The following is a 20,901-nucleotide window of genomic DNA, read 5'->3' on the forward strand; positions in this document are numbered from 1 at the left end:
AAAACGCTCAATCAGCTCAACGCTTCAAGTCAAGACCTACGCCGTCTCATTTTCCCTCTCCTCGAGCTTCTTCTCGAGTTCGTCAAATCTCATAGGCGTCTCACTCTCCGTCCACGGCATCACCTTCAAATCCTTCCAAATTCCCATCCACCTCTTCGCCTTGGTCTCATACGCCTCTTGAACCCCAACCATTGGATTCGGCCTCACAATCATGGCAAAATGCTCAGACAACCCCCTCGGCGCATAAACCCTCCACGCCCCGTCCCCCTCAACCCGCACCCCAATCATCGCGCTCGTCGTGATCCACGTATCGATCCCGGCCTCGGTCGACTCGTGCGCCGGACAAGGCGCCCCGAACTTCTCCTCATACCACAGGTGCACCCGCGCTTGGTTCCGGATCTCCACCTTTTCGCCAGGGATACCCGCGAACAACTCGCGCCCGCGACGGATCACAGCATCTTCGGCCTCGTAGGAGAGGTCCGAGTCGTCGTGGTAGACGAGGTCGTAATCTGAGATGCCTGTTGTGGGCGGGAGCGAGGAAGTGTAATTCCAGATTGTTTGGGAGACGGCGCCGCCTGCGAGGTACCAGCTTGGGAGGTTGAGGGTTGTGGCGAGGGAGAGGACTTTGAGGAGGGTTTTGTTCGTTTCGAGGACTTGGCGGACGAGGGTGAGTTGTTCGCCCAGCGGGAGTCTGGCTAGATTTACTGCAGGCATTTTTTATCTTGGTTATATGTCGGTGCGTTGGATCATGTGTTTATGAGTAAGGTTTTGGTGGTGTTTTTCACTTTCTTGACGCGTTATGAGTGAGTCAAGGGAATTGCAAGCGCGTTCATGTTGGCATCGAAGGATAAGAGTCAATCACATCACAGCAGGGATTAGCACGCCGTAGTGCGGCTTACCTAAGGTGAGTCGCGATTCTGCAGACTTTCTTATTCCAAAACCTTACGCGACATGTTGAAACTTCAACTTTGAATGACTGAGGGGATATCCATCATTCACATGGCATCCATCTGACTCCCGCATCATTGGAATCTACCACAGGAACCTTTGGCTCACTTCGAGGCCAAGCGCTGTGCTAGCATGTGCATACACATGAACATTCGTCATATCTGTCAATTGAGTTGTGAAGACCAAGATCGGTGCTCCTCTAATTGCCACAAGCTACGATTGGCAAACCACGGAATGTCAATCTCTCCATAGGTATCCTCGCTTCTTGATGCGAAAGTGCTTGACCAAATCTCACGTGTCTGTATTCTGTCTGGAGTTGACAAGTGAAGCCTCTGAGCTTTTCAGAGGAGCGCGAATCGGGAGCGTGCCGACCCCGCCATTACCCCGCGATCGCGAAGGGCATCACGTCTCCAATCGCGCATTGAAAAGTCCCTTCAGCCATGGAAATCGGAATCGGCAGGCCCGTAGCTACCAACGACGGGGTAGAATTAACTCACTCCTGCTTCGCGATGTTGCAAGACCCTGTGTTAAGGCTGGCTTGGGGATGGGTGTGGTTAGCCTCAAATCTCATTTCACATTCATCTCATCTAGCGAGTCTGCCTGTAATCGTTGCTGCGGTGAAGCGGTGGCGTTCAGAGTATGGTTCCCCCTTCACTCACTTCAGCTTCCTCGCTCGATCAACCTCATAAGGACTATTCAAAGTGACCAATCGAGGTTTGATTGCTATTCAAAAGCGATGTCATGCTTTTACTAGGATGCCTTACAAGTGAAGAGCTGCTTTTTGATCTCGACCTTCATATACCTAGCCCCTGCCAGAGAGCATCTATGAATGTGCAGCCTTCCCCCGGTCCATCGCGCGTGGAAATCATTACTAGTAGAGAACAATTAGTCTTGGTGAGTCTGGCTAATTTGACTGTATGCCAGTGCAAGAGACCTTCGACTGTGACCAATGGGCCTACGCCCGCTACGATACCGCCGTCAGCAATCGACTCACATCACCTGCCCGGTCCAACCAACCAACCATCTACAGCCCAGAAGATCGAACACTTCACTACAAGATTAGTCGAGTATGACCGGGCTGGAGTCAATTGTCAGAGACACAAGCGCTGGCAGATACTAGCAGGCTCAGCTGGGACTGGCACACCGTACACAGTCAAAATAGCCGAACTTGTTCCATGTATCATTGCCGAGGTACTCAAAAAGGGTATTATGATTCTACTAATGTTTTTCGGCCGTCACGTCGGAAACATCCAACTAATGAGTCCTTCTGCTCATCAATGATAAGGAAGCTCTGCGGCACCACCCTCTCGTTGTCGTGCGACGCCTCCCTTGTTGACCTCCCCCCATATGTCAACTCTTCCTCACTGCCAGTCTCGCTAACGCTCTTGATTTGTGACAAGGCACCGGCATAACCTTTGCTTGCTCTCGCCGAGAAGCCCATACTCGACCTCTTTCCCGAAGTCGCCTCGCTCTGCCTCTTTTGACACTTGAAAGTGCCGCAGCATTTACAGGGGAAGTATGACATGTTGTAGACATCCTCGTGGCCCGACTGCGGAGGACCGCTGCTGGACTTCGCAAATGTTGTGGTAGCGAAGGCTGACGGCCGACGAGCTGCGTCGTCGGTGACACGATGCGAGTATGGGTCTGAGGACATTCCTAGCTTGAAGCCGATGGCTTTGAGAAGCGGGCGAAGCGTCGCGAGGCTACCGGCGGTATTGGCAAGGCCTTGTTCTACGGATGACCAGATGGCGATGTCAAGGGTGGACCCTGGATTATAGTCAGTTTATTGTTCCTGTAAAGAGATGGCTTGGGATGATTGACTCACATAGGAAGTCGGCATCTTTGAGGCCCATGAGGTATCCGAAGCGAACCAAGACAGCTGAGCTAGCACTGGTGGAATGGTCAGGTTCGTTCATTCTGCCAATGGGATATTTTTGTACTCACACGCAACCCATGATTAACAATGGAATCAAAGCGAACTTCGTCTTCTTCCGCATTTGGAGATTCCAAACCAGAAAGGCTGGGAGAATGGCAAATGTCAAATCGGATATGACACTGAAGGCACTGTACAAGTATGCCAAGGCAATGACAATGTTGACATCGATGCAGCTTCCCGGCTGGCTCTTGTTCCAGAAGAACGAGATCCGATGGCACTGGAACAGCGTCACGAAGAAGAAGACGATTCCAGCCAGGACTGTGAACATCATGGCCATGTAGACGATCCAGCTGTGGAGTCTTCGGGTCGTGATTCGCAAGAGGAAGAATCCGATGGACATCTTTGAGACGATCATGCTTAGGGAGTAGAAGAGGTAGCAGAACCACCAGCACTATGAGATCGTGTCAGTACCCTTGTTACCAGTCGAAAACGTATCGTCTTGGATTGGTTGCTGACCTCGAGTGCTTTAGTGATATGGTCATCTTCTATGTCCGCGAAGTGCCTGCCGGTGCCATAGTGGACGCCGAGTATCGAGAAGGTCGAGTAGCATATGAAGCAGGCCTTTAATGGAGTTAGTCAAGTTTTCTCACAGAAGCATCATGCAAGCCGAGTAATGCATACCAAAGCCAGGACCATGAGCCAGTCATCCGTTCCAAAAGCCTTGACCAAGCCAGCCCGGATGTAGCATCGCAACGCAGTGGCCAACACCGCCGCCGAGACGAAAAAGATGTTGACGCCTAGGAGCTCAGGGCCGCGGTTCTCAATCATGGGTGCCATGTTGACTCGTAGATCTCAAGTTTGAATATCAACCGGGGGTCCTTTCTTTGGAGCAGGCCCTCCCAGTTCCCACTTGAAGAGATGCAAGGTTTATGGGGATCGTGGGGAGAGGGGGGGGAGGCAGGTAAGGTCGTACGATTCTTTATAATTCCCCATCCCTAAACAAGTACGAAAATGAAAAGCCTGATACGGGCTGCAGAAAACACTAGACACCATCGTTGCCGTGCACCGGGTGCTAACGCCAGGGGCAGATGGGTCTCCTTGTGTCGCGTTTCCAACTTCAGAGTTCAATCCGAAGCCTTCAGTCGACGGTGTCGGGTCGTGCGTCCGGAGAGCTCGGTATGCGCCGCCCATCTCTTCCTGAAGAATCAAGAGAAGGAAAGTTTCTGCCCTGACCCCACCGGAGCTCTCCTAGGCTCTAGCTTCAAAGGACATTGAAGTTGGGGATCGTCTGCGATGAGGTAAGTCAACGTAGCCGAGCAGCCAGCTCCGAGCCTCTGTGAAGTTTTACCTCGAGGACGATGTCCAGATCCGGCGACGGACTCGGGATGGCGGCGGGAGGAATGCCTCATCCGCGTTAAGTCAAGCTCTAGAGCGTCTGTCACCAGTCCTTCTTTAGACACGGGCTCCGGTGAACGGACGAAGAGGCTGGCCAGTGGTATAACTGTGGCTTGATTTCTCGAAGGAGCGCTAGAACTGATCTATTACTGTGGAGGCAATACTACTGTATTGGATCTGATGATGATGATGGGAAAAGCTGAGCGCTGGCTGGGCTGGATATCTGGGCAAGGTGTAGGTGGGGCAGCTCCGAGATGTGAAGGAGCTGCCTCACGTGACCCACCTGCACCTGCCACAATTACCGTTCTGACACGCCACGTCCGAAATGGTGGCTGTGCCCAGGCATCTCGCGTGCGTCTAGCTTGGTGTTTAGCGGCTTTCTTTCATGGCTTGTTGTTTCGCTGCTGTAGGTCGTTCCAGTGGCTGAGGACAATCCTTGAAACAAACTCAGTAGTTCTCTGGATTCACGAGACACGAGTAATTTCATTAGGTCAGCGGCAGCAAACCTGACTTTGTTGTCGGGATCCCTCCGATCTAACCCCCTTTAGCGAGGGTGATCGGCCCGGGGATGTGTGCCGGGCCATGGTCCGGAATTCCGCTATACGACCCAGTCATGGGCACCCAAGCCCTTCCTTGAACATATGGATCAATCACCCAGTCCTCTCAAGATGCCAAGAGACAACATCTGCCCAAAGGCAGCCCCTGTCACTTGTCAGATTGAGAGTTCGGTAGCTACAACTCTAAAATCACTCACGAGGCACTACCGCGAGACATAAAACAGTGTGGCTATGATCAAGAATGCGACGGCTTTAATTAATAGCCCAGGGGAACCGAGACACCCTTCACGTCTTGTTCTAGGGCGCCACAAGCCCGAACTTCTCCAACGTTTCAACGCCAGCCCCCTCTTTCACGTTGGCAGCTACGTCCTATTTCAGGACGTTGTGAGCATGTTTCCCCAGCGATTCTGCTTTCCTGTTCCGGCCTATGATTCGATATGTAAGACATCTACCTCAGACTCTTTACTGTTGTTCTTGTGGAAACCATAGGCTTGAAGGATCAGGTCAAAGGGCTCAATGGTCAATGGTATGCTCGCTAGACCGTCTTGGCTTCTGGCCGATCCGTCGCTGCGCGCCTGCGGCATCCTCCCGACGTGGGTTCATCGGCAGATTCTTTGCCATGTGCACAAGCCAGGAAACAAAACATCCAGACGGCCCTTGAGTGAGACCTGTGGACCCATGAATCCCTGTTACCAAGACCCAGGCCCACCAGGTACTCGGATGACGGACGGATGACGGGTCTGGCGATAGTTTGCTTGCAGTATGGGTCTGGAAGGAGACCGGAAATGATCCCTTATGTAACAGACCTTAGATCGGATCCTTATGCACGGTTGATAGGACAATAAAAGCTTTATTCGCAGCAAGTCACGGTTCTCATCCTGTCACCGTTGAGTCGGGGAGAGCAGGGACGTTGGTGTGTATCCCGTCGGCGCCCAGATAATGTGGAGGAAGGCCTCGCGAAGTGTACACCTGCATGCAGCGGGAACAGCTGTTTCTTGGCAGGCTAGCATGCTCTAAGACTCTAGCATTACCAAGAAGCACATAGTGGAGTGAAACATTAGGATAGACGTCGATAGACTTTGAAAACTATCCTGGCCATATACTAGTATGGTAGGGCTGTCACTACGAGCCTTGTGACTCCTCGAAGTACGGCCTCTCCGCTTGCGGCGTGATCCGCAACATATGCCGCCTAGTTGTCCCCTCTTCTACCCTGAAGTCTCGCAGCGCGGAGTGCAGAGTGTTCCTGTTGTCGTAGACCACGACTGTTCCTGGCTTCCAGTGAACCCGCAGGTGCCAGTCCTGGCCTCTCTCGATATGGTCGAACAAGAATCCTAGCAGGGCGACACTCTCTTCCTGCTTCATCCCGACAATACGTTTTGTGTACAGTCGGTTGACGTAGAGGGAAAGCTGCTTTGTGACGGGGTGAGTTCGAACGACTGGATGGATCGTTTCGATAGGCTCTCTGATGTACCGGTCGCGGTGGTCGTTCACCGAGGCTTGAGAGAAGCCGGAGTGAACAGCCTTCAAGCTGTGAAGCAACATCCGGTAGGTTTCTGAGAGAGAGTAGTAGGCAGCTGTAGTGGAGAGGTAAAGAGTATCACCTCCCGACGATGGAGTGCTCAAAGGCAAGAAAGTCGTTGTGCCCATTCCGTTGCTGTTTTGACGCTGTCAGGTTGCAGTCCGGTGGCATGTGACAATTGGCAGCGGACTTACATCTCGTAGCTCATATCACTGTGCCACTTCACGCTGGTGACGTTGTCTTTGATTTCGTTATCGATAGCACCGGCCCTAGGCTGTCTGTTAATCATTCATCTGTGTTTACGTCCTCGCGGTGAACTCACGCGAAGTCACGGTACACTGGTAGCAGTTCCGGGTGATCCTTGATCTGGCCACCCATATGATGGACATGCAGTGGACCGAAATGCTTTCCGTAGGCTTTCTGCTTCTCTGGTCCGATGTCTGCAATGTTCTGGTCTCGGAAGATCACCACGCCACGTTCGGCTGCAAGTAGTGCCAGTTCGTCCAGCTGGGCAGGGTCCAGCTGACTGAGTTGAATGCATGGACTTCGGTCTCGACCGCTGATATGACTTCTTCATGGCTGACTCCAATAGTTCCTAGAAGATTCTTCTTGGCCTGATCAGCCCTCGAATCGACGTCGTCATGTTGGAATTCTTCCAATGGAGGCTGGGTTCCGGGCACAAAATGCGGCATGTAGCTCTCATATTTGTACTGAAAGCAATCAGAATCTGTCAATTACGAATGATGGTTTGTACTTACGCTCTCCTTATCATAGTTGATAGAGGTTTCTGTCCGAAGTTGAAGCGTCTTGGACTCTTTTGTAACCTCTGTGCTCACTTCTGTAGCCATTTTGATGCAGGCTAGTGACAGTCTGCGATAACATCCGCGCACCCTGAATGACTTAATAACACCAAGTCCATCCAACTTAATGTAAACCTAAGCGGGTGCTTATTTCCGTGTTGGAGGGTAGATGTGCTAGCACGTGATCTTGTACTCCTCGTTGCGACATCATCCTTGGGGATTCGTCATGATATCTGTGACCTCGCATTGGTCAACTAGACCGTCTCATGTCGCGTCTTATCTTCAGCAGCACCGTTGCACATATTTACAACGATAAAGCCTCCCTTGGTATGTCAACGCATGAGATAGTGATCCCCTTTTCTTATTGCGAAATCCGGATGCCCTTGTTATTGCCGATGGAGAACCCGGCACTCATGCACTTACCGGCATGTATCATCCCTCTTGTGTGGCTTGCAGCGGGCAGTTTCCGAGATTCTTGCTGCACTGAAGACAGGAGCATGCCTCCCCAGAAGAGAATCATCACCGTGAGAAGCAATGGCGTGCTGCAGGTAGGAACGGGGTACGCTATTTGAATCGCGGGCGGCGAGGCCTGCAGACGTCTGTCATGCCTCGGTCACCTAAGCATTCTGTTCATTTATCATTTGGAAAGATGACCAGCGACAGCAGAAAGCAAGACTCCGTAGTGTCTACGGAGCCTGGGGTACAAGTTGCATCTCCCGAGTTTGGTAGGCGGAGGGTGCTCTCAAACATCTCACGAAAGATCTGGGGCGACGACCCGCGAGAGAGGAAATACGTTCGGAAGTTGGACACATTCCTCTTGTGAGTCAGCCTCTTGACCTCATTTAAATATGTCATGGTTGACTTCAAGAACAGCTCTTACGTACTTCTCGGATACTTCATCAAGTACCTCGACCAGAATAACTACAGCAATGCGTTCGTTAGCGGTATGCAAGAGCTACACCTTTACGGCAACGAGAGAAACCTCCTGACTGCATACTTCAACATTGGTATCATTTTGGGTACTATCCCAGCACAGATGATCCAGTTGAAGTATGTTCGCCCTTCTATTTGGATACCGGCGTGCGAACTTGGGTGGTCTGCATTGACAATGGTCATGGCGAGCGCCAAAAACGTGGAAACGGTGGATCGAGATGATCGTAACTAAGGTAGAACTCAAGGTTGCTAACGTAACTCGGTAGCTTCATGCACTGCGCTTCTCTATAGGACTCCTCGAGTCCTGTTCTTTTCACGGTTTTGCTAGCATCCTGGGTAGTTGGTACGGCAAAACACAACTTGCGAAATGCATGGCTCTGTTCGAGCAGACTGCTGCTATTGCTGGCATGTTCAGTGGGTACCTCCAAGCTGGCCTTTACACTGGCATGAATGGGACTGCGGGACTTTCTGGCTGGAGGTGGCTCTTCATCATGGATGGTTGGTAAACGGCAAAGTTTATAGCACGGCGTGAACGTGTTATTGACTGCTCGCAGGCGTTATCTCAATTCCGATTGCTTTTTATGGATTCTTTGCGCTTCCTGACTTGCCACATAATACCAGACAGAGCCTTCTATCTCTCGAAAGAGGTAAGCTTGGTCGTTTCGCGGGCTTTCTTGAGTGTATTCTAAGCTGACGGGGCCGATAGGACCGCGAATATGGCGTTGATCGCGTCAAAGCCATGGGTCGAAAGCCACCATCCAAGTTAACTCTCAAGGGTATAAGGATATATACACTTCGTGGCAGCTTTGGGCCTTCATTCTTCCCTACCTCATGGTGGCTGAAGCTGGTTCTGGTACCGGTTACTTCAACCTCTACCTCAAGTCTGAGGGCTATAGCGTGGTTAAAACGAACATCCTGCCGAATATAGGTACCTTAAACATTGCCGAAAGTACAACGTCGATGCAATAAATGCTGACCAGTTTCTTCTTTCAGGAAACGCGATGCAGATCGTCGCTGCCTTCACAGTGGGCTGGCTGTCAGATGCCACGGGTAGTCGTGTGTTGACAGTGGTGTTCGTGCAGGCCCTAGTTCTTGTCTTGAATATTATACTGTCGATATGGAATGTCCCCAAGGCGGCATTGCTCGCGGCCTTCTATCTGAGCTACACGGGTGGTGCGGCTCAGCCAATTGTCATCAGCTATGGACATGAGATCACGCAATGGAATGCGAATCTTCGACAATTGCTAGTCGCTACGGGAAACATTTTTACCTACACTTTCAGTGCTTGGATGCCCGGTGAGTCTGATACTATACTGGGATGGCTCCGATGTCGCACATCTCAGGTAGTCCCGTTGCTAATGACATGCGTTAGTGGTGCTATTTCCGACATATGACGCTCCCAAGTATAAATACGGTTACCAGATATTGATTCTCTTCGGGTTACTGGCTGTTGCGGGTATTTTACTTCTTGACTACCTCTACAAGAGAGACTTGTATGTAAAATTCCGAGCAGTATTACATGAAGTATCGTTAGAAGAGAGCTGACAACCAAGCAGTAAACGCAACGCACAGCTTTACGAGGTTGAGTTCCAGTCCGAGAATGATCAGCTTGCATCGGAGGAGGTCAATGATGATGGATTAGAGTCCGGTCGAAACGCTTTTCAAAGCCCATACGGGACCGTCGCAAACGTGGAGACACCGCTTAGGGCCAAGTAAGCCAAAAACCCCTCTGAGAGTAGGCATTGACTATATTCCACGGACCAAAGGACGAAGACTCTATTGGGAGGCTTAGCAATGCGAAGGGGGGGGCCACTCAATGATTGGCGAAAGACATCCGATTGGTACTGCATGTTACTTCGCGAGGAATTGCCGTTGGACCCTCGATATGGGCGATTGCAAGACGTTGAACCTAGGTCAAATGCTTTTTTCATTTTTGTACAGCGTTGAAATGTTATGTACAAGCATGATGGAAAGATTAATAGACCAAAGGTGCTAGAACCAGGCTACAAGATCATGTCTTCGGGCCAATTCCATGACTTTTTCAAGTGCGCTAGGCTACCACAACATGTTAACCACCTATTCTGGGCTTTGGTGCCAAGACCAGTGAGGTGATCGCCAACTTACATCAATGATACGTCCCAGCTAAAGTCATCTGCAGTATTTGATAAAAAATCGTAGAGGACTTCTTGCTCTTCTTGGAATGTGAAACGGTCGCCCGCCAACACTATTGCCATGCATGCAGATCTGTGAAAGAGTCAGTATATCATCATCCAGAATTATGAGGGGGCTTCAACCCACACGTGAGCTGGGTTACATGGGCTGATCGAATCCGCCATACCAGCAAGTATTCTCACGTCGGTAAAAATCTCGTTCTACAGCCTGTATGTGAGCACAGAGTCTGCAGACCCTACGAAATACAGACTTACGTTGATCGACCGAGCCGCTTGCTTGGATAATTTAGCCAGGCGCTGCGCATCGGGGTTGTGTATCGTCAAGAGGATACGGTTGACATGATAAAACAAAAGCCCCATCACAACGGAATCGTTCAGAAGAAGAATCTCCGGGAAGAAGCTACCACGCAACGGGGCTTGCACCAAAACCGGCGTGAACGACTCCGGAACCGACCTCATCCACTTCGCGGCGTATGATACCAGCTGGTCGTAGGTCTCGCGGCGTTTGTTGTCTCCATAGCAGTAATTCAGCACGTCAACGGTGTGGAGACACATCCGCCATGCCCAGATGTCATCGTCTGCTGGTTGGAGGGAGCGATCAAAATCGACGTGCTCTATTTCGAGGTTTAGCTTTTCGTTTCTCATGACGGACCGGAAGATTTCGATGCGTATCCAGGCCCACATTGCTGCCTCCAGGAGAGTGCCATGTTCGGGAGTCTTTATATGAGTAGAGAGGAACTTCCATATTGGTGTCTTTTGACATATCGGTATGGCTGTTTAATATCCAGGTAAGCAAAAAGGAACGAACAGTCTAAGTTCACATCAACAGCCCAGTCAATCTGAGCTTTGTCTAGAGGGCGGACTTGCTATAAATATTTTCATAAAGCCTCAGCAGAACAGCAGCAGCAATCTGGGCTTCGTCCACTTCAAGGACAGTATCATCCAAGACAGGCTGAAGGAACTCCATGGCCATCTCATAGTACCGTTCTGCAGGCTTATCGAAGAAGTTCAGGCTGACTCCATCATCCTTTGACTTTGCTGAGACAGCTAAGACGGCATTGAGCAGCACGGGACTGAGAGCGGCATGCTGCAAAAGAAGAGTCGATATCCGGTTGTGCGGGTCACCATAGTCGAATGAACCGGCGATAAACTCCCTAAAGTGCCGAACCAAATCTGCCTCACGACGGTCTTCTAACGGAAAGTTGGCGGAACTGAAGGATCGACGCGGTTCGGGCAAGCTGGGATCATCGGAGTGGCTCCCGCTGCCAATGTCGCTTATTGGCACGGATATTTGGCTTCGAGGAACGGGAGAGAAGGACCGTGGCGCATCATCTGATTCCAGGTGGCCTGACGACGGGCTTCGGAAAGCAGGATGAGGGTGCAATGCGGGTAGCTTGTTCAAGGGGTACGGCTGGCCTTGTTCGATGGGCAGCAAGCTTCGATCAGTCTCGTTAATAGCTGGATCGGAGGTACGGTTTGGGCGGTTCTTCGGTGACGGCTTGACAAAGTCGTGATCGTTCTTCTTAGTCCGCCGCAGTTGCGGCTTCGGGAGGCTCGGGGGGAAGTCTTCAATCGAGACAAAGTCGTCGTCGTCAGAATCGAATCCATCGTTGTGGAGGCTGTTTATATCTGCAGTTTCGTCGATGAAGCGTATTCTCTTGCCTGATACCCGACACCACTTTTGCGTATCAGAGAACTCATACTGGGCGTCTCCACGGTTGCCATCGGTGTCACTGCAAAAGAAGAATAGTCAGTTGCATGCTGGTGAATTGTGATAGCCTGGCAGAGAGTCTGGGAACCAATAAGGGGAAGGGGGATAAACGATTTACCTCGGCACAGTGATGTGTCTGAACTTGAGCTTGGTAGCACGGACACAAGCCCTGCCTTTCCGGACACACTGCCCGCAAGGGGCTCCTTTATCGCCTATAGAGATGGGTCAGCTATTGAAAGGAATGCCGCCAGCGTTGCCACTGTCGACGTGGGATGTATCCACCCCCGCACACTCACATTTGATATGTCTGGGGAAGGCGGTACAAAATCAGATTAGTGAACGGTCCAGGGCTATGCGGCAGATCGTCTTCGGTCTCGGATTTGGGGGGCAAGAATGGCGGCCGAGAGAAACGACTGCCATCCCCGCGGGTCCCGCGAACCTATCCGAGAGGCCAGGGGTCGCTACCGCCATCTATCCAAAAGGAAGGGACGAATGATTTACAGATGGATGGGAATTAGACGATTGGACTAAGACATACCTTGAGCGACAGCTTTCGCAGCCCGGCCTCCTTACGGTTCCCGGAGTGGGCATTTGAGGTAAGAAAACAGCGACGTTTCTTTTAACCTGCAGGGCAGCGATTCCTCTTCGACGGCGGACGGTGCTCAGGTGGGACAGCAAAAGGCGAGCAGCATGTTTGTGGGGGAAAAGCGAACAACAGAGGTTCGAACCGGCGGCGGCTGGTGTGGGATGGGAATCGGGCCAATGTAGACCATTGCAATACGCGCGAAGGACGTGGGCCTTTCGCGCGGTTTTATCCAAGCCTGGCGAACGAGGGAGGTGTTTCCGTGCGGGGAGAATAATCGGAGGCGGGCGAGAACGCCGAAAGTCCCCGATCGCGCCTCAATATCATTCGGGCCCGCGGGACGGGTGTTACAACGATAGTCTCGTGCTTAGGCGTACTGACTTTGGGTTCGAGCTTAGGCTTTAACGTTGAATGGTCGTTGTTATTGGACAGCACAGTAGACACAAAGGTGCAATTAATAGACTTCTACTGTAAGGCTTGTGAACTCAACTCGCCAATAATACGTGCTTGGAGACGAATGCACGGGTATGCTCACCTTATTCGACAGCTTGAAAACCCTCACATAGCCTCAAGCCGTTACGAATCTAATACTAGTTATCCCCAGATCGAAGCGGATACTTGTTTGAGTTGGCGATGATCTCATACGCAGTCTGGGGTAATGATTTCCCCAAAAGTCGCCGGATCTCTGGAATCAAGCCTACCAACGGGCTCTCGCGGAAAACATTGCTGCATTAAACCAACAAAGCAAAACAAGAGCGAAACCCCAAAAGATACTCCACTGACTCGGCCTCTGCCCCGCGCTCGGGATCGCCACGGAGGCCGCGTGAATTTTACCATGTTTATCGTGAAGGGCAAGACCTTCCGTCGTCTGACAGCTTCTCAGACGAATTGGTGATCGTGATTGGTCTGTTCAGCCAACCTTTCTCGATGTCGTCTGCAACAGCTTCAGCCTCTAGCCATGGCATCTTGCGCTATCAGTTTCCCGAATGCCGCAGAACACCGGCAGACAGGAAGTTCCAACCGTGTTCAGTGTCATCGTGAGTACGTCTTCTTGGAACAATGACTTTGGAAGCTCCATATTCGTGCATGCCAGTGTCTTGTTCGCACATAAGACGAGGAGCTCGTGCCTAGTCAAAAAAATATCTCCAGTACGCGAATCTTCTCTCTTCATCTTTCTCGTTGAAATACATCCTTTGATACCCCTCGAGAGAAGCTTAAGCACCCCTTGCAGAGCAAATCACATATACAAAATGGTCCAGAAACTCAGAATCGCTGCGTCTGGCCTCGGCCGTATGGGCAAGCGCCATGCCATCAACTTCTTGCACCGCACGCCCCGCGCGCAGCTCGTTGCTGCCTTTACCCCGGACGAGAACGAGCTTGTTTGGGCAAGACAGGAGCTGGAGCCTCACGGCGTCACCCTCTACACCGACTACGATGAGATGCTCACCCACGAGGGCCTCCAAGCCGTCGTCATCGCTACCGTTACCAAGGTCCATGCCGACCAGGCCATCAAGGCAATCAACAAGGACCTTCACGTCCTGTGCGAGAAGCCCATCTCTCTCGACCTCGCCAAGGTCAGTGATCTAACTCATCAATCTCTGCCCCATGCTCACTGCTAATCAATCGCAGTCTATGGAGGTTGTCACTGCTGCGCAGCACAAGCCTCATCTCAAGGTCATGTGCGGCTTCTCCCGCCGCTTCGACTCATCATACAGAGATGCGTTCGAGAAGATTGAGGCGGGCTTGATCGGCAGGCCTTCCGTTATCAGATCGCAAACATGCGACAAGCATGATCCCAGTGGCTTCTTTGTCAAGTATGCGGCCCTCAACGGCGGTTGTTTCGTTGACATGAGTGGTGAGTGTTCATCTGCTCCTCCCGAGCATCGAAATGTGATTGGCCACCTATCCTAACAACCGAGCATAGTCCACGACATTGACCTGTCACTATGGTTCTTTGGCGAGAACTCCCAGGTCAAATCTGTGTCGGCATCCGGCATTACAGCTGTCTCCCCTGAGCTCAAGGAGCACGGCGACTGCGACAATGCCGTCGGCATCGTTGAGTTCTGGGGCGGCAAGATTGCCTACTTCTACAACTCGCGTATGATGGCGCACGGACAAGAGGATACCACCGAGCTCATTGGCACTGGCGGCAAGCTCACCGTCAATGGCAACCCCCAAGCCAACTTTGTCAACTACTACGGACCCCAGGGTATCACAAGAGAGGTCCCCGCCCACTACTACGGCCGATTCGAGTACGCCTTTGTCCAGGAGGCCAACGAATTCACCGCTGCTGCGCTTGACAACACCAAGCTGCCGCTGAAGTTGACCAATGCCGTCAAGGCGGTGCAAATTGGCTCTTATCTGCAAGAGGCATTGGAGTCGGGCAAGAAGTTGTGCTTTGACGAGATTGGACGTCGCCTTGACAAGCAGGCCAAGTTGTAGATGATTACGTCGGGAACAAATAGAATTTCCTCTCTCAGGTAGTTAATGAGAATTAAAAGCATGTACTCACTTACCGAACACGTCGTACCTTAGTTTGTGCATGATGATATTGCTACCCAGAAAGAAATGGATGCCACAAGACATTAGACTAACAAGTAAAAAATTGACTTCTTCAGTCGTCACATGTCTTGAGGGAAATTGTTACAATTTGCCTGCCAGAAAACAGACGTGCCCGGCAGGCAGAATGAGCTCTGCCGAAACCTAACGATTGCACCAGACATGAGCTCAAAGCTTCTTCTCGGCAAAAGTTGCACTAGGAGCAAGGAAGTACTAAATGACTTTTGATCATATCATTTTCGGGCCTCTGCAAAGAGATGACCAAAGGCACTATTGCAACTGTCTTGTGACCACTGTGAGTCCAGTTGCTCCTCCAGGTCCTTCGTCCGCCATCCAGTCCTCTGATGTATTTTGTCGAGCAAGTCCAAGCTTTCGCGTTGCTCTTTCGGGTCCGTAAGATATAGTCCGCCTGTATTTGTAAACAAAATAGTCAGCCATGTATTCGCTTGAGTCAGGGTTCGGCAGGGGCGCTTACAAGCTCTCAATGCATGGGCTGCTGTGAAACTGGCGTTGACTACTAACGGATTGCTGATTGCGAGGCCTAAAAGTAGGCGGAAGTTGTCGAGAACTGCTTGCTGCGTGGTGTTAGTATAATCGTACGAAGTTGCCAGAAGCCTGAAACTCACCTCTGATTCCCTCCTCCGCCTGAATGTATCGAGACTCGGTTTGCTCAAGTATGGGTTGAAGATATGCAGGATCATGCGTGCAAGGCTATAATGCTGGTATCCCACCACTGAAATTTGTTAACTTCATCCAGGGTAAAAGATGATTCGTAACTGTTGATTCTTACCATGAGCAGGATGCGTCATCCATACTGTAGGAAACGCAGACCCGTTGGCACTTGTATCATGCGGTGGGTCTACCCAGAGAGGATCCGCGTGCCACGGATTAGAGATAAGCCAGTTTCCCAGCTCCTGATTAAGTTTGTTCCATCGATCGAGGTCTCTGACCATGGTGGGTTGAAAGGCGTACGCGCAAGCTTGTGCGCACAGAAAGACGGCGCGGTTGGCGAGGCACTCTGCATCTGATACGACAAACGAGCTTGAACCTTTGTAGCTGTCCAAGTTGATGCTTAGGGGTTGAGACTTGACCAGGGCGACCCAATAGTCCTGGCGCAACACAATCCAGCTTGCTGCCTCTCCAAGTCCACCTTTGCTCGCTAGGCTGAACATGGAGTTGAGAAGCTTGGAGCTGCCTGATAAGTGAACGCCAAAGTCGGTATCTGGACAAATAAAGTCAGTTATCAAGTATAGTCGCAACTAACATCAAGTTTAACAGCTCTCACCAGTCATCTCTTCGTATTGTCTCAATATTACAATCGCGGCAAGGACTTCTTCGTTGAGGGCTTCTGTAGAGCTGCCTAGTATCGGAATCAAGATTTGCAAGGCGTGGCTGTAGTACGTCGAAGGTTTGGAGTCTTCGGTTCCCTTGATACAACAAAGGCTTCGAGATGCCAGTGCTATAATCGCGTATGCCAGCAGAGGTGAATTACATGCTCTTTTAGGCACTTCTGTTCCGAAATGTCGACGTTTGTCGCATATGTCTACCTGTACAATTCTGAACACTAGCCTTTCACCGCTGTATTGGAGTATTCTCAAGGTACTTGCCCATGTAGAGAGATCATGAATATAGTGCATGAATAGCCTCGCCTTCTCCCTGTCTTCGAATGGTCTGCCGATTCCATGTTGACTCAACGACGGGGCAATTGAGATGGATCGGATAGAGTCATCTTGACTTTCTCTGTATCACCGGTATCAATAAGGGCTCTGAAGTTGCGGACACGTGTTGAACTTACCCTATGTCTTGATCTAGGCCTCTTTGGCCAGCACGCCTCGCAACGCTGATGTCTAAGAGCGACGGCAAAGGACTCGTCCATATCTCGCCGGGCGTATCATGCTCAGACATCCCTCAACATAACCGCGATGCTGTCTCGAGGGCAGGATGAAGTCGTCTCCAATCGAGATGGGCCGATTTCATCCAGCTGTACCTACTCAGACGGACGTCCGGACCGGGGTTCGCAGAGATAGGCCCTCAGTGGTTACATGTACGAATAGAGATGTAAAGTTCGCGTAGGAAAATGATCGCGGAGTTCGGCGGATTACATTTCCTCTTTCGGGTTAGGATGTGGCGGTGCGGAAGGGGAAAGATTGCCCTCTTCGACTTTTCCATTGCCATCTTCTAAAAGGAGCTACCCGTAGGCCGAGGGCCCAATAATAACCCCGCTTTCCATAGAGCCGACACGGAGTGGCCCGCGTCCTCGACCGTCACTTCAAGAGTTCAGCCTCCTGGTTTCTCAAGCTGGCAATTTCACCAAAGTTCAAGATCCCGTAAATCTCAAACGCTATTATGTTATTTTTTAAGAGCATCCAATGAGATTGATCTTTAGAAACCTTTCTTTAATTGCCGACGGCTAAAAGGCATATCATTGTATGGATACGGATCCACGCACTAGGCGGCTGTCATCTCATTGCGCTCAGACTTCGGTTAGCACGTGAAACTCCATTATGCAGCTTTGACTTCTGGATCGCTACGAGAATGCCTAATATACCATCCACACTATCTCTAAAGTTGTTCCTGGGCCCTAATTTGGCGAATTGGCTACCCATTTGGACGTGATTGAAGTCTCCGAATATGGCGTGCATCGATCTCTTCTAATAGCACCTTCCCGATGTCAAGGACGCAAAGTCAAGCCGCGTGTAACGACGAGGAATGTGATTCCTATGGGGAAGCTCAATATTGGTAGCACTTAGAATCGGTGAAATTTGGAACCTTGGAATGCACATGCGAGACACATCCCGCGGCTTATACTGCATTAATCAGTTTAACATCTTGGTGAATGACATCTTGGAATCTTAGCTATCGCGCCTAAGGTGGCCTGTATCGGGGTAGTAGCACGAGCGTCTGGGACAAGGTTCCCATCGGGAAGGTCTGTACAAGTCTAGAAGAACTTAACCGAAGTAGCAGCAAGGCATTACTAAGACGGTAGAGCCACGGAGCGCCACGGAGATGGTCACGGAGTGGGACTTCATATTCCAATGTTGGGGCCTGACAAACTTAGCAACGAACAATGAGCCAATTCCAATGAGCGGCAGGCCATCGGCAACCGGACCGATCTATGACTCACACACGGTTCGACGCGTCGTAAATGGTGCCGGTGCGATGCCAAGGTTCATACCACGCTTGCCAAGCCAACTTTGAGATGAACCCAGGCTGTAGCCGAAGCACTCAGTCGTTTAGAGTTGACCGGCCGGGACGTCGGCCGGAAAGTGTGGGACTGTGGATACCTGAGGCAGCGGCTGGTGCCCCAGGCACCAGCTGCCTGATCCACCTCCTGGTTGATCCAGCCCACCGCAGCCACCTTCACCACAACATCACCAACCAACCGTCAATACCAGTCGTATTGCCTCATTGCTTGCCTCGTTGGTCCAGATGAGCAGTGTGTACTGCCCACAGAAAGTCATTACCCGGCGTTAAGGGATGTCGCTGGCGAAGAACGTGTGCGGACTTATTTGTCCTCGGAAGCAATCCCAGCATACATGAACTGATGATTGCAAATTCAGTAAGATTTCCAATTGTAATAAGTCCGATTGAGCCATAGGGCAGATGAATTAAATAAATAAGTCCGATTGATGATGCGAGTAGAGCATTCGATGTCTTTTCCAGGGTTATAAAGGTAGATGCTGCCCTGGTGGATTTGCATTCGTTGACAAGCTACACATGTAGCTGATATGAAGTCGTTCAGTAATGGAAAAGCAACAAGAGACAATGGTAGTCAGATGCCGGGTTGATGATCTCGAGACTGGCAAGCAAGGGCCAGTCCCAGTCGCCAATTTACAATTTTCATGAGACCATCAGCATGACTTTTCCAATGCGCAGGGAAGGCTGAAGGGTCCGGACTGGCTTTGGAAATATCACGCTACGGTGCGCCCTACATGGTTTCAGCGAAACTGGTCATTTGGGAATGTCACACTACGGCGCCCTACGTGGTTTCAGCGGAAGTGAATCGAACTGAACACAAAGACACGGCCCCTCACTAAACACATGAGGTCGGTGCCAGTCCCACGGGGTCGAAGACTAGATTTAGGAATAGCATTCCCCAGGATCAGATCATATGCGATTCTACTTCAGTCAGTTGGTCAGGCAGTCTGGTTTGGTGACTCGTGGATGAGTTCTCAGAGGCCTTCCTGGCCATAGACACACGTACTGTAATACCGCTCCCCAGTGGACCGCCCAAGACCAAACCAATCACGGCAGGGCTTAATGGGGAACATTGAAAATGAGGTGCTTGCGAATGGTCCATAGGATACCCTCGTCAGGGGCGCAACTCAACACGGAAATGACAATTTCTCGCACCCGTTGATGGATAGAGTATACTTACTCGGAGTAGCACGGGTCTTAAGACTTGTGTGAAAGAATAAACAGACTGAAGAATCATGCTTCGAAGCCAGAGAATCGCAAGCATCTTCTGTAGCCTCGCACTCCAGAAAGGTGAAATACCTGAAGGCTCTAAAGCACTGTACTTCAATCCGAGGCAGATGAGGAAAGTGAGGGGCAAGGGCGGGATTCCACAGCTAAAGGTAGGTACACTATTTCAGAAGGCCGGACTCGTAACACCGAAACAAGAGACTGGAGACATGAATTGAATGGGAGGTTTTCCGCGAGGATCGAGCCATGGCAATACGTGACCATCGCGGCGGCCGTGAAATGTGCTTTCTTTTTTCCCTTGAAGCGATGATGGCACCTTCGATTGTGAAGAGCAGCGTGGCTTGGCCCGGGATGAGGTGCGTCAGAACACTATCAGGCTAAGAAAGCCCCCCTAGACTCCATGAAAATACGTGCTTCGTGGCCCATATCCGTGCCACTTAGATTTGGGCTATTGTTATTGAAGAGCGTGATGAGATCCCTCTAGCTGTACCTGGCCGACTGGGGTGTACTGCCGCACTCTTTCGGTGAAAGCCAAATTGCAAAAGCCCATTGATTCGGAAGATGGTCTGGTCATCTTCGCCATTGCTGGACCCCGATTTTGGAGTTGGCGCTGGCTGTAAAGAACTTCTACATGGGCCTACCACACGGGATAGGGGCGCAACGGCCAAGTCGCGATGCCATCCCCATGATTACCAAATCGCCACGGCGGCCCTTGGCCTCTTCCGCTATCTTCTTTGATGCCTCGGATCAAGCGAGATTCCAGAGTTTGCCTCGATACAGTGCAATTGAAAGCCGGAACATTGTTACTAGATCTCTGGGTTTAATACTCCTCGGTGGATGAGAGGTTTTGGCGATGTTGCGGTGCACCTGGGCGCGAACAGTTTACAGGGTTTCTGGCCCAAGAAGGTGGCCAACTCTCTTCGCGTCCCTGAATCCCGAGAAATTGGGCTATTTCGTCGAATGATTGATCGAAGCTCCGTTCGCATGCTAACTACTATTATTTTCGTGCTCCGTAGGAACTCTTCGGCTCTATACCTTCAAGGATACATTCATTGTCCATCTCCTACAGAGACTTGTTGCTCGGTACGTGTTTTCTCAAACGTCGACTCACAACACGACACCACGAGACATGGAAGGCTATTATCGCCGTTAAAGTAGAGCTATCAAATAGAATAGAATCTGAGTCACATGCAATTGTATTCGATCCATTTGCCCCGGAGCGAATGTTCCCCTTGCAGCGCGGCTGCGCGGCTGCGCGATCAACTTTTGGTTAACTTCCATTGGCAACCGCAGGCGAGATGAGTCAGATGACAACGTTCTCGGGCTGGTGGACACTTCACACCCTTAGCCGGTCAATCGAAGGCTCCTCTTCAGCTAGATGTCTAGATGACGGCACTGTCTAAAGGCCAGGGCATTACTACAAT

The 20,901-nt window shown here is 51.0% G+C and overlaps 8 protein-coding genes across 8 annotated transcripts; 2 read left to right on the forward strand and 6 right to left on the reverse strand.

The window, feature by feature from the left end:
- Positions 1-36: 36 nt before the first annotated feature.
- On the reverse strand, positions 37-953 carry BDP81DRAFT_445017 (uncharacterized protein; the record flags this gene model as incomplete). The annotated part of the gene is made up of 2 exons (XM_060591899.1): positions 37-704; positions 947-953. 2 exons carry the CDS (start codon positions 951-953, stop codon positions 37-39), a joined length of 675 nt encoding a protein of 224 aa, XP_060450146.1.
- Positions 954-2,155: 1,202 nt separating this feature from the next.
- BDP81DRAFT_309415 (uncharacterized protein) lies at positions 2,156-3,652 on the reverse strand (the record flags this gene model as incomplete). The annotated part of the gene is made up of 5 exons (XM_060583545.1): positions 2,156-2,715; positions 2,774-2,838; positions 2,893-3,275; positions 3,341-3,445; positions 3,506-3,652. 5 exons carry the CDS (start codon positions 3,650-3,652, stop codon positions 2,156-2,158), a joined length of 1,260 nt encoding a protein of 419 aa, XP_060450147.1.
- A 2,242-nt stretch (positions 3,653-5,894) lies between these two features.
- On the reverse strand, positions 5,895-7,143 carry BDP81DRAFT_496716 (uncharacterized protein; the record flags this gene model as incomplete). The annotated part of the gene is made up of 5 exons (XM_060595437.1): positions 5,895-6,430; positions 6,490-6,564; positions 6,618-6,817; positions 6,853-7,005; positions 7,054-7,143. The coding sequence occupies 5 exons, from the start codon at positions 7,141-7,143 to the stop codon at positions 5,899-5,901; spliced, it is 1,050 nt and encodes a 349-aa protein (XP_060450148.1). The 3' UTR covers positions 5,895-5,898.
- Positions 7,144-7,744: 601 nt separating this feature from the next.
- On the forward strand, positions 7,745-9,573 carry BDP81DRAFT_309362 (pantothenate transporter; the record flags this gene model as incomplete). Its single annotated transcript, XM_060583539.1, has 7 exons — positions 7,745-7,914; positions 7,969-8,236; positions 8,295-8,526; positions 8,583-8,708; positions 8,780-8,956; positions 9,022-9,324; positions 9,401-9,573. The coding sequence occupies 7 exons, from the start codon at positions 7,745-7,747 to the stop codon at positions 9,571-9,573; spliced, it is 1,449 nt and encodes a 482-aa protein (XP_060450149.1).
- Positions 9,574-10,031: 458 nt separating this feature from the next.
- On the reverse strand, positions 10,032-10,883 carry BDP81DRAFT_445021 (uncharacterized protein; the record flags this gene model as incomplete). Its single annotated transcript, XM_060591900.1, has 4 exons — positions 10,032-10,083; positions 10,153-10,272; positions 10,327-10,400; positions 10,455-10,883. The coding sequence occupies 4 exons, from the start codon at positions 10,881-10,883 to the stop codon at positions 10,032-10,034; spliced, it is 675 nt and encodes a 224-aa protein (XP_060450150.1).
- A 166-nt stretch (positions 10,884-11,049) lies between these two features.
- BDP81DRAFT_389285 (uncharacterized protein) lies at positions 11,050-13,458 on the reverse strand (the record flags this gene model as incomplete). Its single annotated transcript, XM_060587240.1, has 3 exons — positions 11,050-11,932; positions 12,029-12,122; positions 13,413-13,458. The coding sequence occupies 3 exons, from the start codon at positions 13,456-13,458 to the stop codon at positions 11,050-11,052; spliced, it is 1,023 nt and encodes a 340-aa protein (XP_060450151.1).
- Positions 13,459-13,743: 285 nt separating this feature from the next.
- Positions 13,744-14,935, forward strand: BDP81DRAFT_309260 (uncharacterized protein; the record flags this gene model as incomplete). The annotated part of the gene is made up of 3 exons (XM_060583532.1): positions 13,744-14,067; positions 14,123-14,348; positions 14,418-14,935. 3 exons carry the CDS (start codon positions 13,744-13,746, stop codon positions 14,933-14,935), a joined length of 1,068 nt encoding a protein of 355 aa, XP_060450152.1.
- Positions 14,936-15,285: 350 nt separating this feature from the next.
- BDP81DRAFT_307860 (uncharacterized protein) lies at positions 15,286-16,689 on the reverse strand (the record flags this gene model as incomplete). The annotated part of the gene is made up of 5 exons (XM_060583392.1): positions 15,286-15,461; positions 15,528-15,627; positions 15,679-15,785; positions 15,843-16,274; positions 16,338-16,689. The coding sequence occupies 5 exons, from the start codon at positions 16,687-16,689 to the stop codon at positions 15,286-15,288; spliced, it is 1,167 nt and encodes a 388-aa protein (XP_060450153.1).
- Positions 16,690-20,901: the final 4,212 nt, after the last annotated feature.

This window comes from Colletotrichum phormii, assembly GCF_030913505.1.
Source record: "Colletotrichum phormii strain CBS 102054 chromosome Unknown BDP81scaffold_2, whole genome shotgun sequence".
NCBI classification, from domain to species: domain Eukaryota; kingdom Fungi; phylum Ascomycota; class Sordariomycetes; order Glomerellales; family Glomerellaceae; genus Colletotrichum; species Colletotrichum phormii.